At 37.3% G+C, this 22,152-nt stretch overlaps 1 protein-coding gene across 4 annotated transcripts in view; it reads right to left on the bottom strand.

Moving 5' to 3' along the window:
* The window catches only part of TMEM87B (transmembrane protein 87B), a 100,530-nt gene that overhangs the window by 4,643 nt on the left and 73,735 nt on the right, over window positions 1-22,152 (bottom strand). For 2 of the 4 annotated variants that reach the window (XM_004388852.2, XM_023742802.1), the window contains 7 exons: window positions 15,388-15,496; window positions 14,341-14,399; window positions 12,929-13,032; window positions 10,548-10,621; window positions 9,809-9,882; window positions 7,304-7,356; window positions 948-978 (listed from right to left, as the gene is read on the bottom strand). In XM_004388852.2, coding sequence (XP_004388909.1) covers window positions 948-978; window positions 7,304-7,356; window positions 9,809-9,882; window positions 10,548-10,621; window positions 12,929-13,032; window positions 14,341-14,399; window positions 15,388-15,496 — 504 coding nt within the window. Of the gene's footprint in view, window positions 1-947; window positions 979-7,303; window positions 7,398-9,808; window positions 9,883-10,547; window positions 10,622-12,928; window positions 13,033-14,340; window positions 14,400-15,387; window positions 15,497-17,318; window positions 17,391-22,152 lie in introns of all 4 variants that reach the window. The other 2 variants (XM_023742803.1, XR_002825950.1) reach the window with 2 other exon arrangements.

Below are 22,152 nucleotides of genomic sequence, written 5' to 3'. Positions count from 1 at the left end.
AACAGGCACGGGAAATCCAGGGTAGAAAGGAGGAGTGTGTGCTCACATTATAGGGAGAATGACTAGGGGTCACATAACAATGTGTGTGTAAATTTTTGTATGAGAAATTAACTTGAGCTGTAAACTTTCACCTAAAGCACAATTAAAAAAAAAAATCAATTATTTATCAAGTGAATACTTTCAATGCCCTAAAAAAATAATTTCATGGTATATCTTTCTGTAGTTATAAATCTTGAACTGTTTTGTAGCAAGGTACATGTGTACCTTCTCAAATCTTTCCATCCCATCATAGTCCAACCACTACACTGATGCTAAAATTGTTTCCTTTCCTTTTCAGTGAACAGAGTGGTAGCTCCTCTCCATATTCTACAGCCACCATATAAACTACCCTTCAGCTGCCAGTAACTTCCCTCTCCTCCTCCTTTGTAGAAGCGAATGCTCCCCACATCCATCCTCTAATTCTTACAACACTTCAGACTTCTTCCTGTCTTAGGCCACCCTTCAATGTTCAGGTGATTCATACTACCTTTATCTTCAAAAAACTCTCCTAAATCCACGTCCTTTATTCAAATTTCTTACTTAGTGAATGAAAATCAGAAACTATTAAATACCCCAGCAAAACATCTACAAGTATGAGAGTAATTTAGACAAACTGTCATCTTAAAATCTTCTAAACTCTTACCTATATATTTAAAAGATCTTAGAAAATCATAAAATCAGAATCTCATAAAATAATTCTTCCCTTCTTTCACACCAACAAGCATTCATCTTATTTCTTTTTTAAATGAGGACCCAGCTTCTCTAAACTTTATCCACAAACCAATCCACAGTGTCTTTCAGTCTGCTCAACTTGCAATCATTTTAAAAAGTAACTTTAAGACTTTCTTTCTAAAATATATTTTGTGAAAATAACAGCTCCAAGGAAATAAGCAAAAAAATTTTTTTACCTCATCTGAATCCACTAACACTGGAAGAGCTCTGAAATAAAAGTGGGGAAACAGTTTACAATGTTATTAAAATTAATGCCAGTATATCTACTAAAGCTGAATGGGGGCATGCCCTATGACCCACCAATTCTCACTCCCAGATATATACAGCCAACAGAAGTGAATACCTAGGTTCACCAACAGACATGGACAAGAATTTTCATAGCAGCACTGTTTTTACTAGCTCAAAACTGAAAATAACCCCAGTGGGTAAAGTGTGATATATTTATGCAATAGAATTCTATACAGCAAAGAAAATGAAATGAATGAACTATTGAGGGATAACATTTTTAAAAGTAGCACAACTAATCTACAGGTATAAAAATCAGGATGGCAGTACCTTTGGGAAGGGGAGGTCACGAATGATTTGGAGAGTTTAAGACACTAGTGATGCTCTATTTCTTCCTCTGAGTTTCGGTTACACAGTGTGTTCATCTTGAAAATTCACTGACCTATACATTCAATTAGGCTTTATGCACTTTCTAGAAAGTATGCTATATTTAAAAATTAACTGAAGCATAAAAATAATCATAACTTCAAAATGAGAAAAAAAAAAAAAAAAAGCAAGATCAGCAATTCTAGAGCCTAATACGTTGAAGGAGTATCAATGGCTAAAACATACAAATGAGTAATTGTAAATGCAACTGACATCAACTACGCATTTATTTTTTAATTCCTTGGTATTTTTTTACTATGAATAGTTAGACAAGCATCTAAGTGGTGGTCTGTCATTTAATTTAAAAACCTAAATGTCATGTGCTTTTTTGAGAACTTAAGAGGGATGAAAACATTATGGAAAGGGGTATTTATGGAATCAAGCATTTGTTTAACTCCTGTGTCATTATTAGCACTGACTGCACATCTACCAATGAAGGGTACTGCAAAGGGGAAGATGCATATAACAAAAGCTTTGCTCTGGAAAAATGTGGATACAAACAAAAGACAAATGTGTAAAAATGTTCGGTAAGCTTATCTAGTCTCAATGTGTGGTAGAGCTTTGAGGGGGAGTGCCAAAGTCCAATATGAAAGTGACATCAGTGCACAGCTCCTGAAGATGCTATTTACAGTGCAGTCCACATTGATGGCAGAAGAAAGAGAACTGGGAGAGATTAACTAGATGTGGGAAAGGAGCCAAATCAGACAGTTTGGAGTGATACTATTAAGACAAACAGTAAAATCCAGAGAAGGAGACTGCTTTTAGGGGCCCTGAAGACTGCTGGGTGCTTAGCACCTTGTTTAGAGATAAACACTAGTAATCTCCAATAGGGTTCCCTATGTGAGCTAAACAACTACTTGAAACTTAATGTCTTCAGTGCTAAAAAAAGAGGTGAGCTATGATAATCTGACCTCAGTGGCTTATCAAAGATAAGGAAAATCCATAACGAATACTGTACTAATATCCTAGAATACACTGCATCATATGGTTATTGATGATCTGTTTATATTTTCCTATACTTGCAAAATTTTTGTTCCATTTCCATGGATGTATATAAAAGGTTTTCTCTGTGTGTATTTAAATACTACACTTGCAACATAAATTATACATTACATATGGACAGCACTGTGCTAAATTTCTCATGTTAAAGTTTTCAGAAGTGAACAAGGTTCACTGAACAAGGTTTCAGAAGGTTCCCAAGAACCTAACATTTTGGAAACTGTCTTGAAGTATATGGCTTCACTCACTTCACATAAACGGTTCATGAGACTATCAAACAAGACATTTTAATCTTTATATTCCAAAGGAATTTTTATAATCAGCAGATATTTCTATTTAAGAAAGAGTAGAGTAGAGAGTGATGACTTTCTGAGACATAGAGAACTACTCAGGAGCCTTACTGCTTTCTACCAAGAAGTGAAGGCACCGCAGAGGGTGAGCCTGACCAGATTTCCTTCTAAAGTATTTTTTTTAGTTGTGAGTTTCCAAATCTAAAAGATAATGGTGGCCACCTAATCGCACCATACATCTTTATCCAAAAAACCATACAATCACTAAGAACTGCAAACAAAACCACACACAACCCACGTCTTCAGCATTACCAGGAGACACCACAAACTTGAAATTACCTAATAAGTACAGAAATAAATACCTAATTACAGATTTCTTGCTGCCACTGCAAGCTCATGAGTAGAGAGAGCAGGGAATGAGGCCTGAGGCTATATGGAAGAGTAGAAGGGCAGGAGGACTTAGACAAGGTGTAGACAAAACCATACCCTTCAAAAAAGTCCAACACCAAGTACCAAAATACAGAGCACAGGTTGGTGACCTGGTAGTTCACAGCACCTCCTACAGGAAAGGGGCTTAAATGAGCAGGACCAAAAGCAGCAGCCTTGAAGAATCATTATTGTCAAAGGAGAATCAGATACACAGAGAAGTGTATCTTTTGGAGATATGACTGTGAAGGAAGAAAAAGAGGAAATTTTAAAGATCTTGTAGAAATAAAAGAAGAATAAGACACACCAACCTCTCCCTCTCTGCACTCCCCAGCTATCAACCTCACCCATAAAAGAAACTATGCTTCACTCACACTGATGGAAGAGAGCACTCAAATTATGAATCCTCTCTACAAAATGCCTATGAACAGGAAAAAACCCAAAACACCAATTCTATGTAATGGGGCATTAAAAAAAGGAAAAGAAACTGCAAATCAAAACATTTTACAGTAGAAGAAAGATATACAACACTTGAAATTTAATGAAATAACATAAAAGAACATTTGGTGATATTAAAAACAATCTAAAATAGGAAATTTAAAAACTAAGAGCAGAAAAAGGAAAAAAAACAAAACAGGAAGAAGTTCAAAAGAGTTGATCAAACTCAGAAAAGTAAAGAAAAAAAAAAATCATACAGTAACAAAGAGAAAAACTGAAAGGTGCCCAAGGGAGAATAAATGTAAATAATTTAATATGCAGTAGGAAAATAACCAAGAGGATGAAAATGAAAAATTCACTAGATGGGGCCAACGATAGGTTTGAGATGGTAAAAAAATAAATAAATCAGTGCACTTAAAGGCATATAAATGGAAAATTTTGATCTGAAGAACAGACAGAAAAGTGATTGAAAAATAAAGACACTTCAGAGACCACTGCAACAATATCAAACAGTCCAAAATACATGTAAATGTAGTCCTAGAAGGAGAGCAGAAAAGCTGCAGAGAAGGGGAGTTCAGCCTTGAACTGCCCAGTTGGAGGCTCTTCTTCATGGACCCTCACTGTGTGCTCACGAGAAACACTGGGAACAGGATGGGAAACTGGAGAAAGCGTGCCTTGATAGTGCAAGACTGAAGGAGGGGATCCCCACCCAGATCCTCTCCCTGTAGAACAAAAGCTTTAAGCTACTGAGGAAGGGCAGCAAACCCAGTCACCCTTAGGGAGAAGGTGATGACCTCTTACAGCTGGAGAAAATGAAAAAAAATAAAAATCTCTCTTCATGGGGGAGAGGCAGGAAACTACTCTGGACCCAGACTATTAGAGATCTCCTACTCTGAGGAGAGGGGCAGGATCACTGAGAAAGGCCCAACACTCAAGGGACATAAGGCCTACTTAAGACTGAGGCTGGGCCAGGAAAATAGAGAAGCCCCTCTAGCCTCCATCAACAGATCAGCAATAAATGAGTGACAAGTAACAGCCATCTACCACTGGGGAAGGGCAAGAGCATGGAGAGACTCTTTCTGAGGTGCAAGTGCAAAGGGAAGGTCCAAAGCTAAGGATGGATCAGACATTGAAAAAAACTTTCTGACAAACCAGCCACACCCCGCGCACATGCAAGTGCACACACACACACACAGAGGAATTTGAAGCAGTGGTACACTAAAGATAATCATAGCAACGAATAAACCTAAATCCAGCTCAACTCCTCACTACTGTACTTTTACACAAATAATGCACATCTTCTGTGTTTGTTTACCAACCACACTCTCTCCCTGTGAGGTATTTTCAGAAGCGTGTGATGCTAATTTTTTTTTACAGCAACATGTTAAAAAAAAAAAAAAACTGGCATAGCAGTGCTTATGAAAATACCTTGCAAGGGGGAGTGCGCAGTTGGCAAACTAACGTGGAAGGCAGGCGTTAATGTGTGTAAAAATACAGCACATTGACTTAATTCCCCCATAATAAAGGCCTAAAAGATGAGGTGTAACCATTTCCAAGCATAGATGCTATTTACCTCAGTCTCTACTATCTTTTTCACAATGTCCAGCTTTCAACAAAAAATTACAAGACATATTTAGAAAGCTAGAAGAAGCCATTTTCAAGAGAAAAAGCAATCAGTAGAAACAAACTGAGATATGAGCCAATGCTTGAACTATGAAAGAATTTAAAATATCTAAACTTACTATGTTAAAGACCCGAATAAAGAGTAGACAACACACATGGATATGAAATTTCAACAGAGAGATGGAAATTATAAGACTCAAATGGAAATACTAGAAATAAAAAAGAATATTTTTGGTGGATCAATAGACTTGATGCAGTCAAGAAAATAAACCAGTGAACTTAAAGATAAATCAATAAAAACTACTGAAACTAAAACATCAATAGAAGAAAGTGTGTGTGGTGGGGGGGGATTTGGTGTTGTGTGCCATCAAGTTGATTCCGACTCATAGCAGCTCTATAGGACAGAGTAGAACTGCCCCATAGGGTTTCCTAGGCTGTAATCTTTATGTGAGCAGATCGCCAGATCTTTTGTAGGAGGGTTTAGGGGATCAGAAAGAGGACAGAGCATCCAAGAGCTTTGGAAAAATATCAGTAGCCTAACATATGTTAAAATGGCATCCCAGAGGAGAAGACAGAAAATAAGGCAGAAGAAATATATGAAGTAATAATGATCAAGAATTTTCCAAAAATAATGAAAAATATCAAACCACGTATCCAAGTAGCTCAGAAAATCCTGAGCAGGATGAATTATCAACCTCCCCTCTTCCTCACACATGCACCCAGAATCATCATATTTATAGTGAAAAGTAAGGAGAAAATCTTGAAGGCCATCAGAAAAAAAAAAAAAAAAAAAAAAAAGGCCCCACATAACATTGAGAAACAAAAAATAAGAACTAAAGCAGACTTTTTTTTCCAGAAACTATCATATTTTAAAGCAAATAACATGCACCTTCTACATTTGTCAACTGCTCCTTCCCCCACGAGGTATTTTCGTAAGTGCTGCTATGCCAATTTTTTTTTACATGTTGCTATTTAAAAAAATTAGCACAAGTAGCTTACAAAAATACCTCAATGGGGGAGGGAGCAGTTGGCAAACAAACATAGAAGGTGTGTATTATTTGCATAAAGATATGGTATGCAAGCAAGAAGACAGTGGAATTACAACTTTTGAAGTGTTGAAAGAAAAAACTGTAAACCAAGAATTGTATATATATACCTGGCAAAAATAACTTTTTAAAAAATAAGTGAAATAAAGACCTTTTCAGAGAAAATCTGAGAGATTCATTACCAGCATGCCTGCACTATAAGAAATGTAAAGGAAATTCTTCAGGCAAAAAGGACATCATACTAGATAGAAACTGTCTAAATATGACTTAGATGGGGCAGGGAAAAGAAAGAACAATATACAAAATGTTAACATACTTGGCTATTCTATTATATACTGTGGAAACACCTATATGGAATTCTTGTGTAATAAAGAACATAAATACAGAAGAACCTTAATAGCCAAAGTTCCCAGAGCGGGTTCTTATACACCTCCTATTTTTCCTATGCTCATGTTTTTCTTCCAAAACCTTTCCTACCATATACGGTATTTTGGTTATGTGTTTTTAAAAAAAGGTTTTACATATGCTTGAGCTCTTCCACAACAAAAAGTTAACACAAATAAAATGACCCTGATAACTCAGATCAGAAAAAAATGGGAGCTGATCATGTTGTTATTGTTGTGTGCCGTTGAGTCGATTCTGACTCACAGCAACCCTATAAGACAGAGGAGAAATGTCCAATAGGGTGTCCTAGGCTGAAATCTTTACAAGAGCAATAGCCAGGTCTCTTCTGTGGAGCCACTAGTGGATTTGAACCTCTAACCTTTTGGTTAGCTGCTGAGTGCTTTAACCATTGTGCCACCACAGCTCCTTGAGTTAGTCAAAGGCCACTGGTATTAAAATAGCTGTTATACAGTAAAAGAGGAAGAATAAAGAGAGGCTAAGCCAGGGCTTTGTTTTCTTTACAGTTCCATATGAAGTAAATTAGACATTTCCTGGCAATAGGGCGTTACAAAAACATATGGAGATGTGAGGTTTGAAAAGCACATGACAAAGTATGAGAATTATCTCTCTAAACTATAGCCTAAATTATAGATCAAACTTTAAGTGGATATTTACACATCCGTGAATGAAGAGGGAATATTTTCTTCCACCCACTTCAAATCTTCATCCTGAAGAAACATTTACATATTAGCCATTTGCTTAATAACACCTGAAAGCAGAATATTTTTAATAGAATGTAAGTAAAATTCAAATATTTCAATTCAAATGCATGACATTCTTTTTAGTCTCTACATATGTCCTAAAAAGTTAGCATTACTACCACATAAAAATTTTGCCAGTATTTAAAGATTTCCGCTCTTCTTTTTGGTTTTAGTTAGATGCATATGTGTTATTTTTTTATCCTTAGAAACCACAGTAAATACACATACAGTTGAACATAAGATAGAAAATAGCAAGAATATTGATTTGCACTGAGCACTTATTATGTCTCCTAAGTTTTTATACCATGAGCTTATAATTTTTCAACAGGAATGCGATCTCAAGATGATGGCACGAATACTCTAAATTCTGAAAAGCCTATTTAGGTGTATCACTTCTATTTATGTACCTGCAGGGGACAAGAAAAGGAAGCAGGCCACTATGTTATTTAGATTTCTTTTTTTAATAGAAATTTGCTTATAGTTATCTCATTTGGACAAGGAAAAATAAAAGTTATACTGTATACTGTGGTTTATAAAATAAGTAAAAAATTTTCTTTGTGGTCTACTGACTGTCTTAGTTACCTAGTGCTGCTATAACAGAAATACCACAAGAGGATAGCTTTAACCAAGAGAAATTTATTCTCTCATAGTTTAGGAGGCTAGAAGTCCAAATTCAGGGTGCCAGCTCTAGGGAAAGGCTTTCTCTCCCTGTCATTTCTGGAAGAAGGTCCTTGTCATCAATCTTCCCCTGGTCTAGGAGCTTCTCAGCACAGGAACCCTGGGTCCAAAGGACGCACTCTGCTGCTGGTGCTACTTTCTTGTTGGTATGAGGTCCCCCATCTCTGCCTGCTTCTCTCTTTTACATTTCAAAAGAGACTCATGACACAACCTAATCTTGTAGCTTGAGTCCTACCTCATTAACATAACTCCTCTAGTCCTGCCTCATTAACATCATAACATCATAGAGGTAGGATTTACAACACATAGGAAAAACACATGACAAAATCGTGGACAATCACACAATACTGGGAATCATGGCCTAGCCAAGCTGACATTTTGGCGGAACACAATTCAATCCATAATACTGACTATATGGAATGCTCTGGTTCTAGTATTAATTATTAATTACATTTTGCTTACCTTAGACAGAGATAAAGTGGCTGAGCCAATATTAATAGGAACCCTGATTCTTTGAGTGGATCTAGGCCCCCAATTTCTGATCAAGAGCTGGACGGCACTTAGTTTAGAGAAATAAAAAAGTATTCCCTTGATGTGTTTGCAAATATTGAGCTTTAAACTAATATACCAAAACCAAACCCACTGCTGTCGAGCGAATTCTGACTCCTAGTGACCCTAAAGGACAGACCAGAACCGTCCCGTAGGGTTTCCAAGGCTGTAATCTTAAAGGAAGCAAACTGTTAAGTCTTTCTCCCACAGAGTGGCTCATGGGTTTGAACTACCGACCTTTTGGTCAGCAGCCAAGCACTTTAACCACTGTACCACCAGGGCTCCTTAAAGTAAGACAGATCTCTAAAATAAGAGGGAAATGCCTTAGCCAACTGTAAGCTTAATAACTCTTAACACTAGATAATTAAACTTGTAGCTTTTAAAAACTTAGCTGAATTACCATAAAACTACTGAAAAAACACATTTTAAAGAATTATTACATTACCAAAAATCAAAATTTGAGAATTTACCAAATCCAACCAAAAAAAGGTATTTTTCAATATATCATCTGTCCTGTCAGAACTTATGTGGATACATGAATTTTTACATGGTAATAATCATAACTATATAATTGTAAGAAAGCAGAATATAAAACTTCAATACCCATTTCCAGTTTCCTTCATAATGATATTTAACATATGAAACATTTTAAAACTCATCTCTGCCACGTATTTTACCATTTTATTTAAGCTTCCATAGTTAAAAAAAAAAAAACAACTTATGCTGATTTTTGTAACTGCATAGGTAACACATAAAGTCCTTTTCCTAACAGTTAATGAATGTTATATAAGATGGCTTCTAAAATAAGTTTTAAATTTTTAAGAGTTAACACAAGCTGTTGCTATAACAAAGCTTCTCAATCTTTAATGTACACATGAAACACCTGTGGAATCTTGTTAAAAACCAGATTCAAATTCAGAAGGCCTGGGGCAGACCTGAGATTCTGCATTTCTAACAAGTTCTCAGATGATTCTCTTGCTCTGGTTCAAGAGCAGCACTTGAGAAGTGAGGATCTAAAACAGATATTTCAGTTCTGGTATTTAACTAGTACTGCTCCTTGGAAACACATTTTCATACCAAAAAAAGCACCTTAGTAAAAAATGTTTCCTGATAATCAATGAGTATGACAGTCATATTATAGATTTCTAAAGCATTAAAGATGGAGAGTCTATTAAATATAAACTGTACTCACAAAATTATCAGAAGTGGCAGGTTTCGCTGCTCCATTGGAAATCGTTTTAGAGACTCTGAATTTTATTCCTTCAGCTATAATGAGAAACATTACAGATATAAAATTATATGATACTTTCCTGTATAGCCTCACATTCAATTATCCAAAAGGAAATATATTCTTTTTTAAAGGAGAGTTAATGGAGGAAACTTTGGGCAGAGTGTGGGCTTTACTATACCATTTGGAAATGTAGGTAAGAAGTGTATTTTTAATACATATTTTGTCCAGAGTTTATAATAGCAACAGCAGGAAGGTTAGTCCAATACAAGTGATTCCATCATTACTGGAAGCTGGAACCCCAATACACTGAATAGCTTAGCGGTAGATAAGTTTTTCCCTATTTCCTTTCTTAATAGCAGAGTCGGCAAAGCATGAAAGGTGAGAGTGAGATGAAAGCAGCAAAAAAGAAGCTAGGACACTGAAGCCATACTGCTTACACTGCAGTTTTTGCTGACTGGGTAACCATAGAGTTCTCACACTTAAACTTTAAGAGCAAACAAGTAACAAATGCTTAAATTACATTAACCATCTTGAAAATTTAATCACTGGCTTTTTTGTTTGTGATTGCATATCATAATAGAGGTTTATGAATATTTTGCAGGGAAAAAAAACCTACAGTGTATGTGACCTTGCATCATAGGTAAAGGAACAATATTTCTGTTACAATATGTAAAATGGTCACTAAAAACAAATCACTCACTTAAATTTTCAGATGTTACCATGAATTCTTCAATTTCATCATCAGAATCATCTATTAAGGGCATGAAGGCATATCTACAACAAAAACAAGGAGTAATTTTACTAGCATGTTTAAACCTGTCCAATTTTCAGGTTAAATATATCTACAACAGTCACTGTATACAGACAATCTGTTTTAAAAGTTTCTCATCAATTAAAGAATGGAAGTTCAAATTTTTTACTCTCAAATTAGCAAAGGTTATTGTGAGGAAACTGTGAAACATGAGCGCTCATACCTTGCTGGCAGAAGCATAAATGGATAAAACCTTTCTAGAAGGGAATTTTGCAACATAGAATGTTGGGGGAAGGGAACTTTTCACCGCACCTTTTTTTGCTGTCTCAGGTTTACCTCCCTGCCCACCACTTCATAGCTCATCCCCTCATTAAGAAGGGAGTTGCTTATCTGATTGGAAATTTAAAAAAAAAAAAAAAGCACACTGATTGAGCTACATTTACTAGGTGATAAGGTCACAAATCTTCCTCTCAAACATTGTTGATGGAGTGTAAACTGACACCACCTTTCTAGAAGGTCTTCTGACAACATCTATCACAATAAAGATACATTTACTGTATTCTATACTAACAAATGTTCACTAAGACAGATGTTCAACAGCATTCAACTAGCATTGTTAACAGCAAAAATCTAGAAACAAATGTCTAATAAGTGTTGTTGTTAGTTGCTGTTGAGTCGATTTTGACTCATGGTGGCCCCATGTGTGCAGAGGAGAACTGCTCCACAGGGTTTGTGACCTTCTGGAAGAAGATCGTCAGACCTGTCTTCCGAGGAGCCTCTGGGTAAGTGAAACCATCAACTTTTCAGCTAGCAGTTGAGCATATAACTGGGTATTTTTGTTACCCAGCCACCTGTCTAACAATCAGAAACTGGTCCTCATTACGGACGGAGTCCCTATTTAGGAATTTGTCTACACACTCAGGTTTATTTTTATCCTCTAAATCAACACTCATGGCACTTTTGTGGTCATTTGTGGACATGTGCAGAGTGGTGAAAAATATGAGTCACCCAATGCATACATTCTCGGCCAAGGTCAAACATGGTAACACTCTGCCTTCTTGCTTCAGCTCTCATACTGTAAACAAGTGTCCTTTTTGTGGTCTATTTAGTGCCACATTTTTCACATTTTCGTGTTTTTGTTAGTGATTTCACTTTAAAAAGGCCCCCATGCAGTGCTGAACTACTGTCTAGTGTTTCTAAGTGCAACAGGCCTGTGATGTGCCTTACAGAGAAAATATGTGTTAGATAAGCTCTGTTCAGGCATGAGTTACAGTACTGCTGGCCGTGAGTTCAATGCTAATGACTCAGCAACATATATTAAATAAGGTGTCTTTAAACAGAAGCACACATAAAACAAGATTATGTATTGATCAGTTGATGAAGTGCTGTGAACAGCGTCTCAGAGGCACCTAACCTTGTATTTCCCTAAGGACAATGGTTGAGTATTTCACTAATTCATGTGTTTGAAATGACTTTATAGAATATAACTGCCACAAACAGTAAGAATTGACTGTACATTCATATGATGCAATACCATATAGCCAGTAAAAGTAATATGGTAGATCTATACATGATGATTATAACTGCCACAAATAGTAAGAATTGACTGCACATTCATATGATGGAATACCATATAGCCAGTAAAAGCAATATGGTAGATCTATATGTGATGATACGGAAAGATACAGTTTAAACAAGAGGGTGCAGAACAGGGTATGGATATATGTATTATCATTACTGTATAATTTTTAAAACGGACGGAGAAATACATATACTGGTATAAACTTTTTCATTTTTTTCCTAGAAGTATTTACAATAAACTTAACAGCGCATTCCCTTGGGAAGAAGGATGTGGCAAGAGAAGGTGGAGCTCCCCATTACATGCAGTCTAAAGTACAACTTTCTGAACTTAGCATTCAAGTGCTTTACCATCTTGGCCTCACCCTCCTGTCTAGCTTTATCTCCTTCCAATATAAGTAGTACTGGCCAAACTGCATGCCTCGCTCAACTCCAAAGCATATGTCTTTTCCTACTACCCCAGAAAATGTATACTCTTTCCATTCTCAATTTTTCACTGTCCTACTCCTTTCCTCAAGGTCTAACATACATACTCCCTCTTTCATGAAGTCTTTCTTTTCCCTCTTCCCTCTAGACTTGGTTTATATATCTCTTAATTCAGTATCTTGCATTTGTTATTTTTGTCTCCTCATTTGACCATGTAATCCTTAAAAGCAAAGACTACTTCCCTACAGTTTCTATAAATGTGTCTTTGACATTGTAGCAGGTGATCAACAAATGCTTGCCAAATGGAAGTTTCCTATGTTAGGTACCTCTGATTATTTGCTGATGGTCTCCACAAAAACATTATTACAACAAGGATAAGTGAAAAAAGGAAGCTCCAAAATGCATCATCAACCCAGCGTTCCATCCAATCCTATAAAAAGGACAATCCAAAAATGAAAAATTAATTTTCTGCTAACCATAGATTCTCTCTTCAATGACAAGTACTAATAAAATCTTTCCTACCAGTAAGTCTTTCAAATCACCAAGCACACATTTTTCAACATAAAAACTAAGAAATATCAAATAATTCACTCAAAATGTTTATCTTTATAAAATCAAAATTAATGCTTCCTTCAGTCTCATAGGAATCAGATCCTAACATAAAACTAAATTATCATCCAGAGAATTAAAATTTAAATGGGCTTCAGAAACCAAAAACCCACTGCCGCTGAGTTGATTCTGACTCGTAACGGGCTTCAGAGGTACTTTAATCTTCCTGTTTTCCAGGAGAGAATAGTAAGGCTTAAAAAGACGAATGGACTTCGTCAAAGTCATGAGGCAAGTTAATAGCAGAATTAGAACCAAGCCGACTATGGGTATTTTGACAGTGATCACTCAGTGGCACTAGAACCTGATGTAAAAATCTCAATGCAAATATTTTCCCAGTAGCTTATTTTGCTTTTAGTAGGACAGGAGATTGTATTATATATGCTTTGAAAATGTTTCTAAAGGGTTGTTCACATTATAAATGTTCCCCTCCATGAAATTTTAGGGTTAACTGAAAGATAAAAAACAAAATTAAAATTTAGAAGTTCAAGTGAACAACACTAAGTTGGGAGGAGGAGAAAAAAGAAATTCCAGGAAGTTCAGCCTCTTCTCCCTTTAAATTGTCCCTAAGGCAGTAGAAGGCAGCCCAGGATTTTCAGAGGGCTCTTTGCAATTGTTTATACAGAACTGGAGACTAGCTTAAAATCTCCAAAAACCCCAAGAAGGGGCTTTTTATATTCCAAGTCTAAGAAATATATCTTCTGACTAGAAAACCCATCAAGAATATCTCCTGAATGTCCATGATTATACCATCCCAGAAACATGTGAGACTTAACATTTACAGTCTCATTTAACAGGGGCAGATATAAAATGACCTAATTTCATGATATGCAGAAAGAAAAACAAGAAAAAGATTTCCTGTTACCTTAAATTTTGCAAGACAGGATTCTCTTTCAAGTATATAAAAAGAAGAGAAGGACATAACAGGAAAAGACGACTCAGGAAGAACTTTTCAGAGTCATTTAAAGGAGGCAAAAGATTTTATAATTCTATAGAAAAGAATTCAAATTAAATGGAAAATCCCCCACTGGAATTATCTCTATTTACAAATACAAAAATTTCTTTAAAATTATACAAAATGAAATTATATAATTAAAAGTGAAAACTGTTTAAGTAGAAAGGTTATACTTACTGATTGGCATTTTGCAATTCTAAATGTCTTAGTTGTCCATACCATAAACACTACAGAAGCTGAAATATAAAAAGTCACCTTTAAAAAAACATGCCTGCAGTGCAGTGATTTACTTAATACAGTCCTTCTGGTCATAGTCTTTGTAACTCCCACCAAATGATTGGGTAAAGACTACTCAAATAAAGTGTTTGTGGCCCACCAAGCGGATGGGACAGCTTGCTAACAATGTAAATAAGGTGTATGGCACCCTAATGAGGGGATTGGTCAGTTTTGCCATTCTGATTGGCTTAAAAGTGAAGTCAATCCCAGAGCAGAGGGGGAGCTACTACCACCAAAAAAGAAGGGATAGCTAAGTGTGGAGTGCATCCATTGGATCTGGGATCCCTGTGCTGAGACCTCCTAGACCCAGAAGACACAGAGCGAGCTGTTAACACTGGAGACAGCAAGAAGCAGAGGCAGAGAGATGGTGTCAGCAGAGGCAGCCGAACTAGGAGACCAGCAGGAGATGGTACAGTGGACCTCCTGGCCCATGGAGCAAGGCGGTTACAGTAGGTGTGCTGACACATGGAGCAAGAGAGCTGAGCGCCTTTGGGCCAAGGCTTACTGGCGGAGTGGGGTGCCTCCAGGCACTAATCAGCAGACCTAAATGAGCTTTGTAACACTTGCCTGAGCAGGGCAGAGGCCGAGGGAACAGAGAGAGGCATGCCTGTGGGTATGGCTGAGAAGAGGCTGTCCTGATTGAAGAACTGTACGCTGAGTGTTCCTAAACCTGAATTATATAACCTGTTACTTCCCCAGTAAACCCCATAATCGTGAGTATTGTCTGTGAGTTCTGTGTGGTCATGGCAGCGAATTACTGAACCTAGCAGAGAAGCAGAGTGCCGTGGGAGGGACGGTTGGTGTCAGATTGGAAGAAAGGTTGGAGGGTGGAGGCATGTCTGACCTCTGCCTCATAGGAATCAGCCTTGGAGGTCAGATGCCCCTGCCATGCCATTTTTATAATGTAATATTAACATAATTTATTATATGAAAAATTAAATCGCTTACCCAGTACAGCAAAGATCAGAGTATTTGTAAAATGCCTGTATAAAGAAAATTTCACTGTGTTCTTTCTTAACCGTAGGGTCTTTACAGTTTGTGCCAAACTTATGAAAATGTGAAAAAAGTTAAGGAAAAACATTTCAAATAGTTACAAATACTTAAAACAAAATAAGAATCTTCTACTATATTTCCAAAGTTAGTATTGCTCAATATAGTTTGAAAATGTGAAGCTAATAAAAACACAGAAAATGTTATCTTAGCCAACACTGTGTAATTATAATACTGCCTTTATCATAGATTTTGCTTTACAACTTACCATCATATGAACTAAATCAACAAACTTTAAGGAAAAATGCAAGCAAGAAGACCTGTGATGTGTTCCTTCAAGGCCACGCTCCTGCAACGCAGGAGAGACCAATGCACACGCTACAAGTCGAGTCCCCTTGGGTCACACACTCTTTAGAGATCACATTATAACATGCCATTTGGCTTGTGCTTTTGTCTTTGTTTCTTATTTGTTTGTTCATTCTAATCTATCACTGTTTTATCCTCTGAATAACCATAATTAAGAAGTTAGGTCAGCTACCAATTCCATTTTGTAAATTACAAAACTGAAATACGGCAAAACAAATCTGGATCTAGTAAGGAGAGACTTTATTCAAAAGGACTACTGCCATAGGGAGAATGCTCCAACCATAAGATCTGCACGTTCTCAAAGGTCAGGCAGAAAAGGGCTTTTCTTTGACAGGGAGGAGTAAACAAGGCTAGAAAGAACCAGGTGTGGGGGAGTGCATGGTGTGACTGGACAGTTGCTCAAGAACTATTTTTCCTTGAAGTCAGCCAATTTTCAGGGGGAGGCATTAAGGAAAGGTTGAAGGCTGGCTGAGGCTGAGGCTGGGTCAATGTTCAGGGATCTAGAGGAAGGAAAGTGCTTAAATAGATTCTGGCCAAGCCAAGTGTTTTGTCCAGAATGACCAAGGTGTACAAACAGTTTAGTTAATCATTTCTGAGGCAAAGAACAGGAATGTGGAGGCTTGATTTCTGGCTTTGTCAGAGTCAACAAGGAGTTATTTGTGGGTCATATGAAAGTCATACAGGGAAGGGTGGTTCTTTGCAGTAAACCTTTTCCTGGAACATAAAAAGCTGTGGGAGGGGAGGGGGGAAAGGCGGAGCAGTGCGGGGAAGTGTTTCTTGATCATCACTGTTTTCCAGAAGCACAGGGCTCAGGCAAAGTTCAACACTGCTGAGTATGAAGAAGCAAAAAGAAGACTCTTCCATGTACTCCACAGCAAGGTAGCTGGAATTCAAGCCAGATCGATCTCTTCTTAAGTAAGAGCTCCCTCCTCCTGCAGCACACCAATCAGCTCTGCTTAAGAGACAAACACTGGCACATATGAACCCACTTCTTTCCTGAGAAATGTTCCAAAACAGCAGAGTTGAGCAAAAGAATTAAAGTGGCAAACTTTATATTTGTGCCTATTTAAAATCCTAAATAATTCATCAATCAAAAATTTTATTTTAGAACTAAAATTACTTTACCAAGACTGTTTTTTAATCTTTCTAAATCACCAATAAGTTGTAAAAGAACCCAACCAATTAAGACTATTGTTAGAACTCACAAAAATGCAAATATATTTCATTATTTCCAAAACACATTAAGACCAATACTTAATAAAAATCCTTGACTAAAACCAGTTTTCTAGGTTAAAACCTGATCTTATTTAGTAATTCAAAAGGATTTTTTTTAAGCCAAGGAATAAAAAGATGAAAAGCAAATCTGGAACTGCCTAAGTCTCCACTTAACAAGCCACTATTAAATTGAGGTAAATTCTGAATCATTTCTTCCATCAAAAGAAATAAACAATGAAAGTAAATAGGCCTCATGATCCTGAAGTGAAAATCAACGTGAACCTGTGGCTGTGACAGGAAAAGGATATCCACCAGCACAAGCCAGAGTCAAGAAGAGAGAGAGGGAGACTTGCCAGAAGAACAAGACCAGAATCTTTCGCCTGCAGCAAAATAGCAAAAATAAAACAAAGAAGCAAAAAACAAGAGGGGCCTACATGAGAAAGGCTATAGCTTTTGAATTTTTTAGGCGATTTTTTCTTCCTATTACTTGAAAATCAGATCCTTACAGGATTAGTTATACTGTTCATCAAAATCAAGAGAAGCAGGGTTACTTTCCAAAGCACTCAATTCTATTATGTATCTAGTCCCGCTTCTTTTGCTTATTATTTGTAATCACTTAGGAAATCCACTATCATTTCAGTAATGAAAATCACCAAAGTGTAATCTGAAAGCAAACGTTAAAAATTCGGGTTCAAAGCAGAAATAGATACTAGATTTCCTGTCTCTCACCATTAAATATTAACCAAGATAATTTTAATTTCTGGATTTCTTTATGACTGTTTTCTCAATTTGGCTAATTACGTACTGGAACAGACCAAAGACAATGCTGTCCATGCAGGTGAGAAATTACCCTCATTCAAATCCAGATGGAATTAGTTATTAGAGTCACTTTTCTTTGGAATTTTCTGACAAGTTACATTACTGACTGTTTTTCCCAATGGTTAAGAACAAGAAATCTTTGAAATACAGAATTGTAAATTATCAGAAAAGATAAAACAAATTTTAAAAAAAATTTAAAGTCCACTGCTCAATTAATTGAAGGACAGACTCTTTAACTTGTTAAAGCCCCAAGCATAAACAGTTTTAGAAATAAGATGACTGAAACTGAGACCCGGAGATAGTAATGCTGAGGCCAATAGCTAGGTTCATCCCCACTGCAGTTTGCCTTTCCCTGATTGGTGATGCAGCTGCAGCAGAGCAGGATCTACAACCTTTGAGGATGAGTACTCTTATAGCTAGAATACTATTCATATGCAGGCTGAGCAATGTACGCCACCTTTTGAGAAACAGAATTTCTTTAAAATTTTTTAAATATAGAAAATATGAAAAACTACACTAGAGCAAGATATTTATTTATATGTCTGGAAAGATTTAACTGTAATTTTATTCAATAAACTTGGATTCTAAACTGAACAGAAGTAGAAGACGATTTTCAAGCAAGTTCAGTAAGAAACAACTTTCATTTTTTAACTAGGGTCCACAGACACTTAAGGTGTCCATGGATATAACTTAGGAGGATTTTACATATAAATGCCTCACTACATGCAAAATTTATTGTGTGGGTGTATGTGCTTGCCTTATGGAGAAAGCCTCCACAGCTCTCTTTAGATTTTCAAAGGCATCACTGACCCCAGTATCCAAAAAACAGTTAAGAACCACTGCTTCAGAGAATATGAATAACAACTTAAATTTGGGGGCCTTTTTTTAAATTTGAAAATATACTGAGAATTCAAAAATAGGAAATTTAAAGACTAGCAAGACTGAGCTTAGAAAAAACAACACACAAGGAACTGAGAACGGTGCCCTGGTTGCCCAATGGTTAAAGCACTTGGCTGCCAACCCAAAGGTCTGCGGTTCGAATCCACCAATGGCTCCATAGAAGAAAAGATCTGGTGATCTGCTCCGTAGAGATTACAGCCTAGGAAACCCTATGGGGGCAGTTCTACTGTGTCTTAAAGGGTTGCTATGCGTTGGAAAGGACTCAACGGCACACAACAAGGGACACAGAAAGTCTATGTGTATGTGAATTTTAGAATCTGAGGTGCTGGCATATCTGAATTAGGTGACTTCGGACCTAAATAAAAAAACTCCATTCTGAATTAAAATAAGACTTTCATTTCTACTCTTCTAAGAAACCATTCAGCCTTTTTTGTCAAAGTTTTATTGCTTGGGAAAAAAAAAAAAAGCCCTGTGCCTGTTAAGCATGTTTACACAGCTGGCCCCAGAGAAGGCACCTTACAGATAATGTTAAATGAAGTTAGAACCTGTGAATAACTTCACAACCAAGAGGTATATATCAATTCTGACTCCCAAATTAATTTTCACCCATTGGGATTTTTCCACTGCAATCTGCTAGTTCTCTGTAAGTTAGTAACTAGGTACAAACTAAAACAAAAAACCAAACCTGTTGCCGTCAAGTCAATTCCAACTCATAGTGACCCTATAGGACAGAGTAGAACTGCCCCATAGGGTTTCCAAGGAGCGCCTGGTGGATTCAAACTGCTGACCTTTTAAACCACCAAGGTTTAAGTCTGTTAAAGTAAGGAGGCAGATCATAGCTGTAAAACTCTTGACCATCTCTAACACAGAGTGCAGATTCAGGCTTTCACTTATGTAAATAAACGTGCTATCTTAACTGCTTTTCAGGAATTCACCCAGTGAATTCCAGGGCCCTATCTCACTCCCCCTTAGATGGCTGCACAATGTTTACATTTCAAAAGACTTTACATTTAGAGCTGATTTAATCTTCACTCTTTACATTTAAAGAACTCCAATTAAGTTGACACAGCTTGCAAACCATCACTAAACCCCCACACCAAGAATGTTTAGAAATACTGCCTTAGTCAAATTTTATGAGGCGTAAGACATTTGTGTTAGGCTAGAAATTGATGTAGTCTAACCACCCCTTGTAAATTTCCCATCCTCCTCTTGCATTCGCTTTGATGTGAAACTGTTTTGCATTTGTTTATTCTACCTGCTAAATACTCTGCTGTTCTGCCTACAAAGCAGAACATGCACTCCAGCCAGTTTGAATGCCACGTGTTCCCCATCCCGCCAAATGAAGTTATTCCTTCAATAAAATTTTTGTTTAAATTTCTGAGCATTGGTCCAGTGCTTCCGCTAGGATATCTATAAACAGTGTTACATTTGCTAACAAACTTGCAGAGACAAAGAGCTTCCCTATACACAAGGGAAGGAGCCCTGCTGGCACAGTGGTTAAGCGCTCAGCTGCTAACCAAAAAGTTGGTGGTTCAAACCCACCAGCTGCTCAGAGGGAGAAAAGACATGGCAACCTGCTCCTGTAAAGATTACAGCCTTGGAAACCCTGTGGGGCAGTTCTACTCTGTTCTGTAGGGTCACTATGACTCAGAATGACTCAATGGCAACAGGTTTTGGTTTTTTATAGATAAGGGACACAGGTAAATTCAAGCCCTCTGGCCCTTCCTGTGAGACACATAGATAAGAAAATGAAAAGAAATACAAGGAAAACAATAAAAGCCAAAAGACATACATATCAAAGACACTGAAAACAGAAAAAACTTGGTGAAATCTATAGGAAAGACTTTCAAAGAGAAGTACATAAATATAGAAGAAACAGATAAGAATAATTTGTTCTGGGATCAGCATAACCCTACATTATGCTCTGACCTGGTCATAAGCATTTTCTCTAGATTTCCTCCCATTTCCACCAGTATGAATCAGAGGGCCGGTGACAGAGAAAAATACAATGGGAATTCCCCAGACTCAACTTGAGTCAATGAATCAGTGAGGATCCAGTTAACACTGCCTCTTAAAACTTCTCCCACTTACTGTTTCCCCTACTGCAATGTTGGTTTTGCCCCACCACCTTCGCTGAAGCTGCTCTTCTGCTATCCCATTCTGACCCTGGAATGGCCACAGTTGGGTGTGCAGCACTGGCCACTGGTGACCATCCCTCCTCACCAAAGCTCTCCTCCAGTTCCCACACTGTGACAATCCCCCGGTTCTCCAGCCTTTCTTCACCCTAGTCCTCCTCCCATGCACCTTTTTCCTCCCCCTAGTCACCATCCTGGCTCCTCTTCTTTCTTCATGTTCTCCTTGGGCCACCGTTCACAGCTGTAGCCTTCTCCCACATAAAAAGGACTTCCATCACTAGTTTTGATTCCTCTCTCAAACCCAGGCTTGAATTACCGACTCTCTTCTTCATACTCATGCCCTGGGCAGCTCAAATCTCATCCATTATAGCCCCTCCTTCACTTCATTGCTTTAAAAAGGCAACACTGCGCCCAGCCACCCAAATGAGACACGCAAAGACCTCTTTGGAGCCTTTTGTTCCTTCTTTTGTCACCCAGTTCTAGTAAGTCTCTCATTTGGAGTCTTTCACAGTTCCTCTACTCTATTTCTGATCCTTACTATCTCTTCTTTGGACCACTGCAAAGGACTCCTTCCTGCCTCTCGTCATCCTCTCTGTCATCCTCTCTGTCATCCCTGCATTCTAACATAGCTTTCATCATGTTGTTCGCCAGCTCAGCATCAATTCTCTACTTTATGCCTTCAGAAGGAAGTCTAAATTCTCAAGGCAGCATTCTATCTTTCTCTTATGGTACCACTTTCCATGACTCTCCCACACATATTCTCCTATAGGCCAGGTAGCCTGGGACATTCAGCCTTTGTCTCTATATTTTCATGTTTTCAACTGTTTGTTCCCCTCATTTCTTACCAGAATGCCTTTTCCTCAATTCTCTGCCTAGTAAACCCCTATCTGTCCTCCCAGTCTCAATTTAAATGTCACCATTTCTATGAAGTATTTCCTGATTTTTTAGGTCACAATTAATTTCTCTCTCCCCTCCACTAAGGTAGCATCCCTATAAAATTTCAATTACTATTGCTATATTATTCCTAGCTATACATTTATTTCCCCTATCAGACTGTGATGTGAGTTCCTTAAAAATGCAGGGACAATAACTTTTTCATCCATGCCTCCTCAGTACAGAACACACATTGAACACTTAAATGTTTGCTGAACTAAATAGAAAAAAAGACATTCCTTGTTTGAGGTTATGAAAGTTGTTACTTTTTCTCCTTCAACTAAATTCCTATATTAAAGTAACAATAATGACATAACTGTATTTCTTTCTATTATTACAAATTAAAAACAATCTG

Source organism: Trichechus manatus, unplaced genomic scaffold (genome assembly GCF_000243295.1).
Source record: "Trichechus manatus latirostris isolate Lorelei unplaced genomic scaffold, TriManLat1.0 scaffold00219, whole genome shotgun sequence".
NCBI classification, from domain to species: Eukaryota; Metazoa; Chordata; class Mammalia; order Sirenia; family Trichechidae; genus Trichechus; species Trichechus manatus.
Note: the sequence above shows the minus strand (reverse complement) of the source record. Positions and strands in the feature narration are given on the sequence as shown.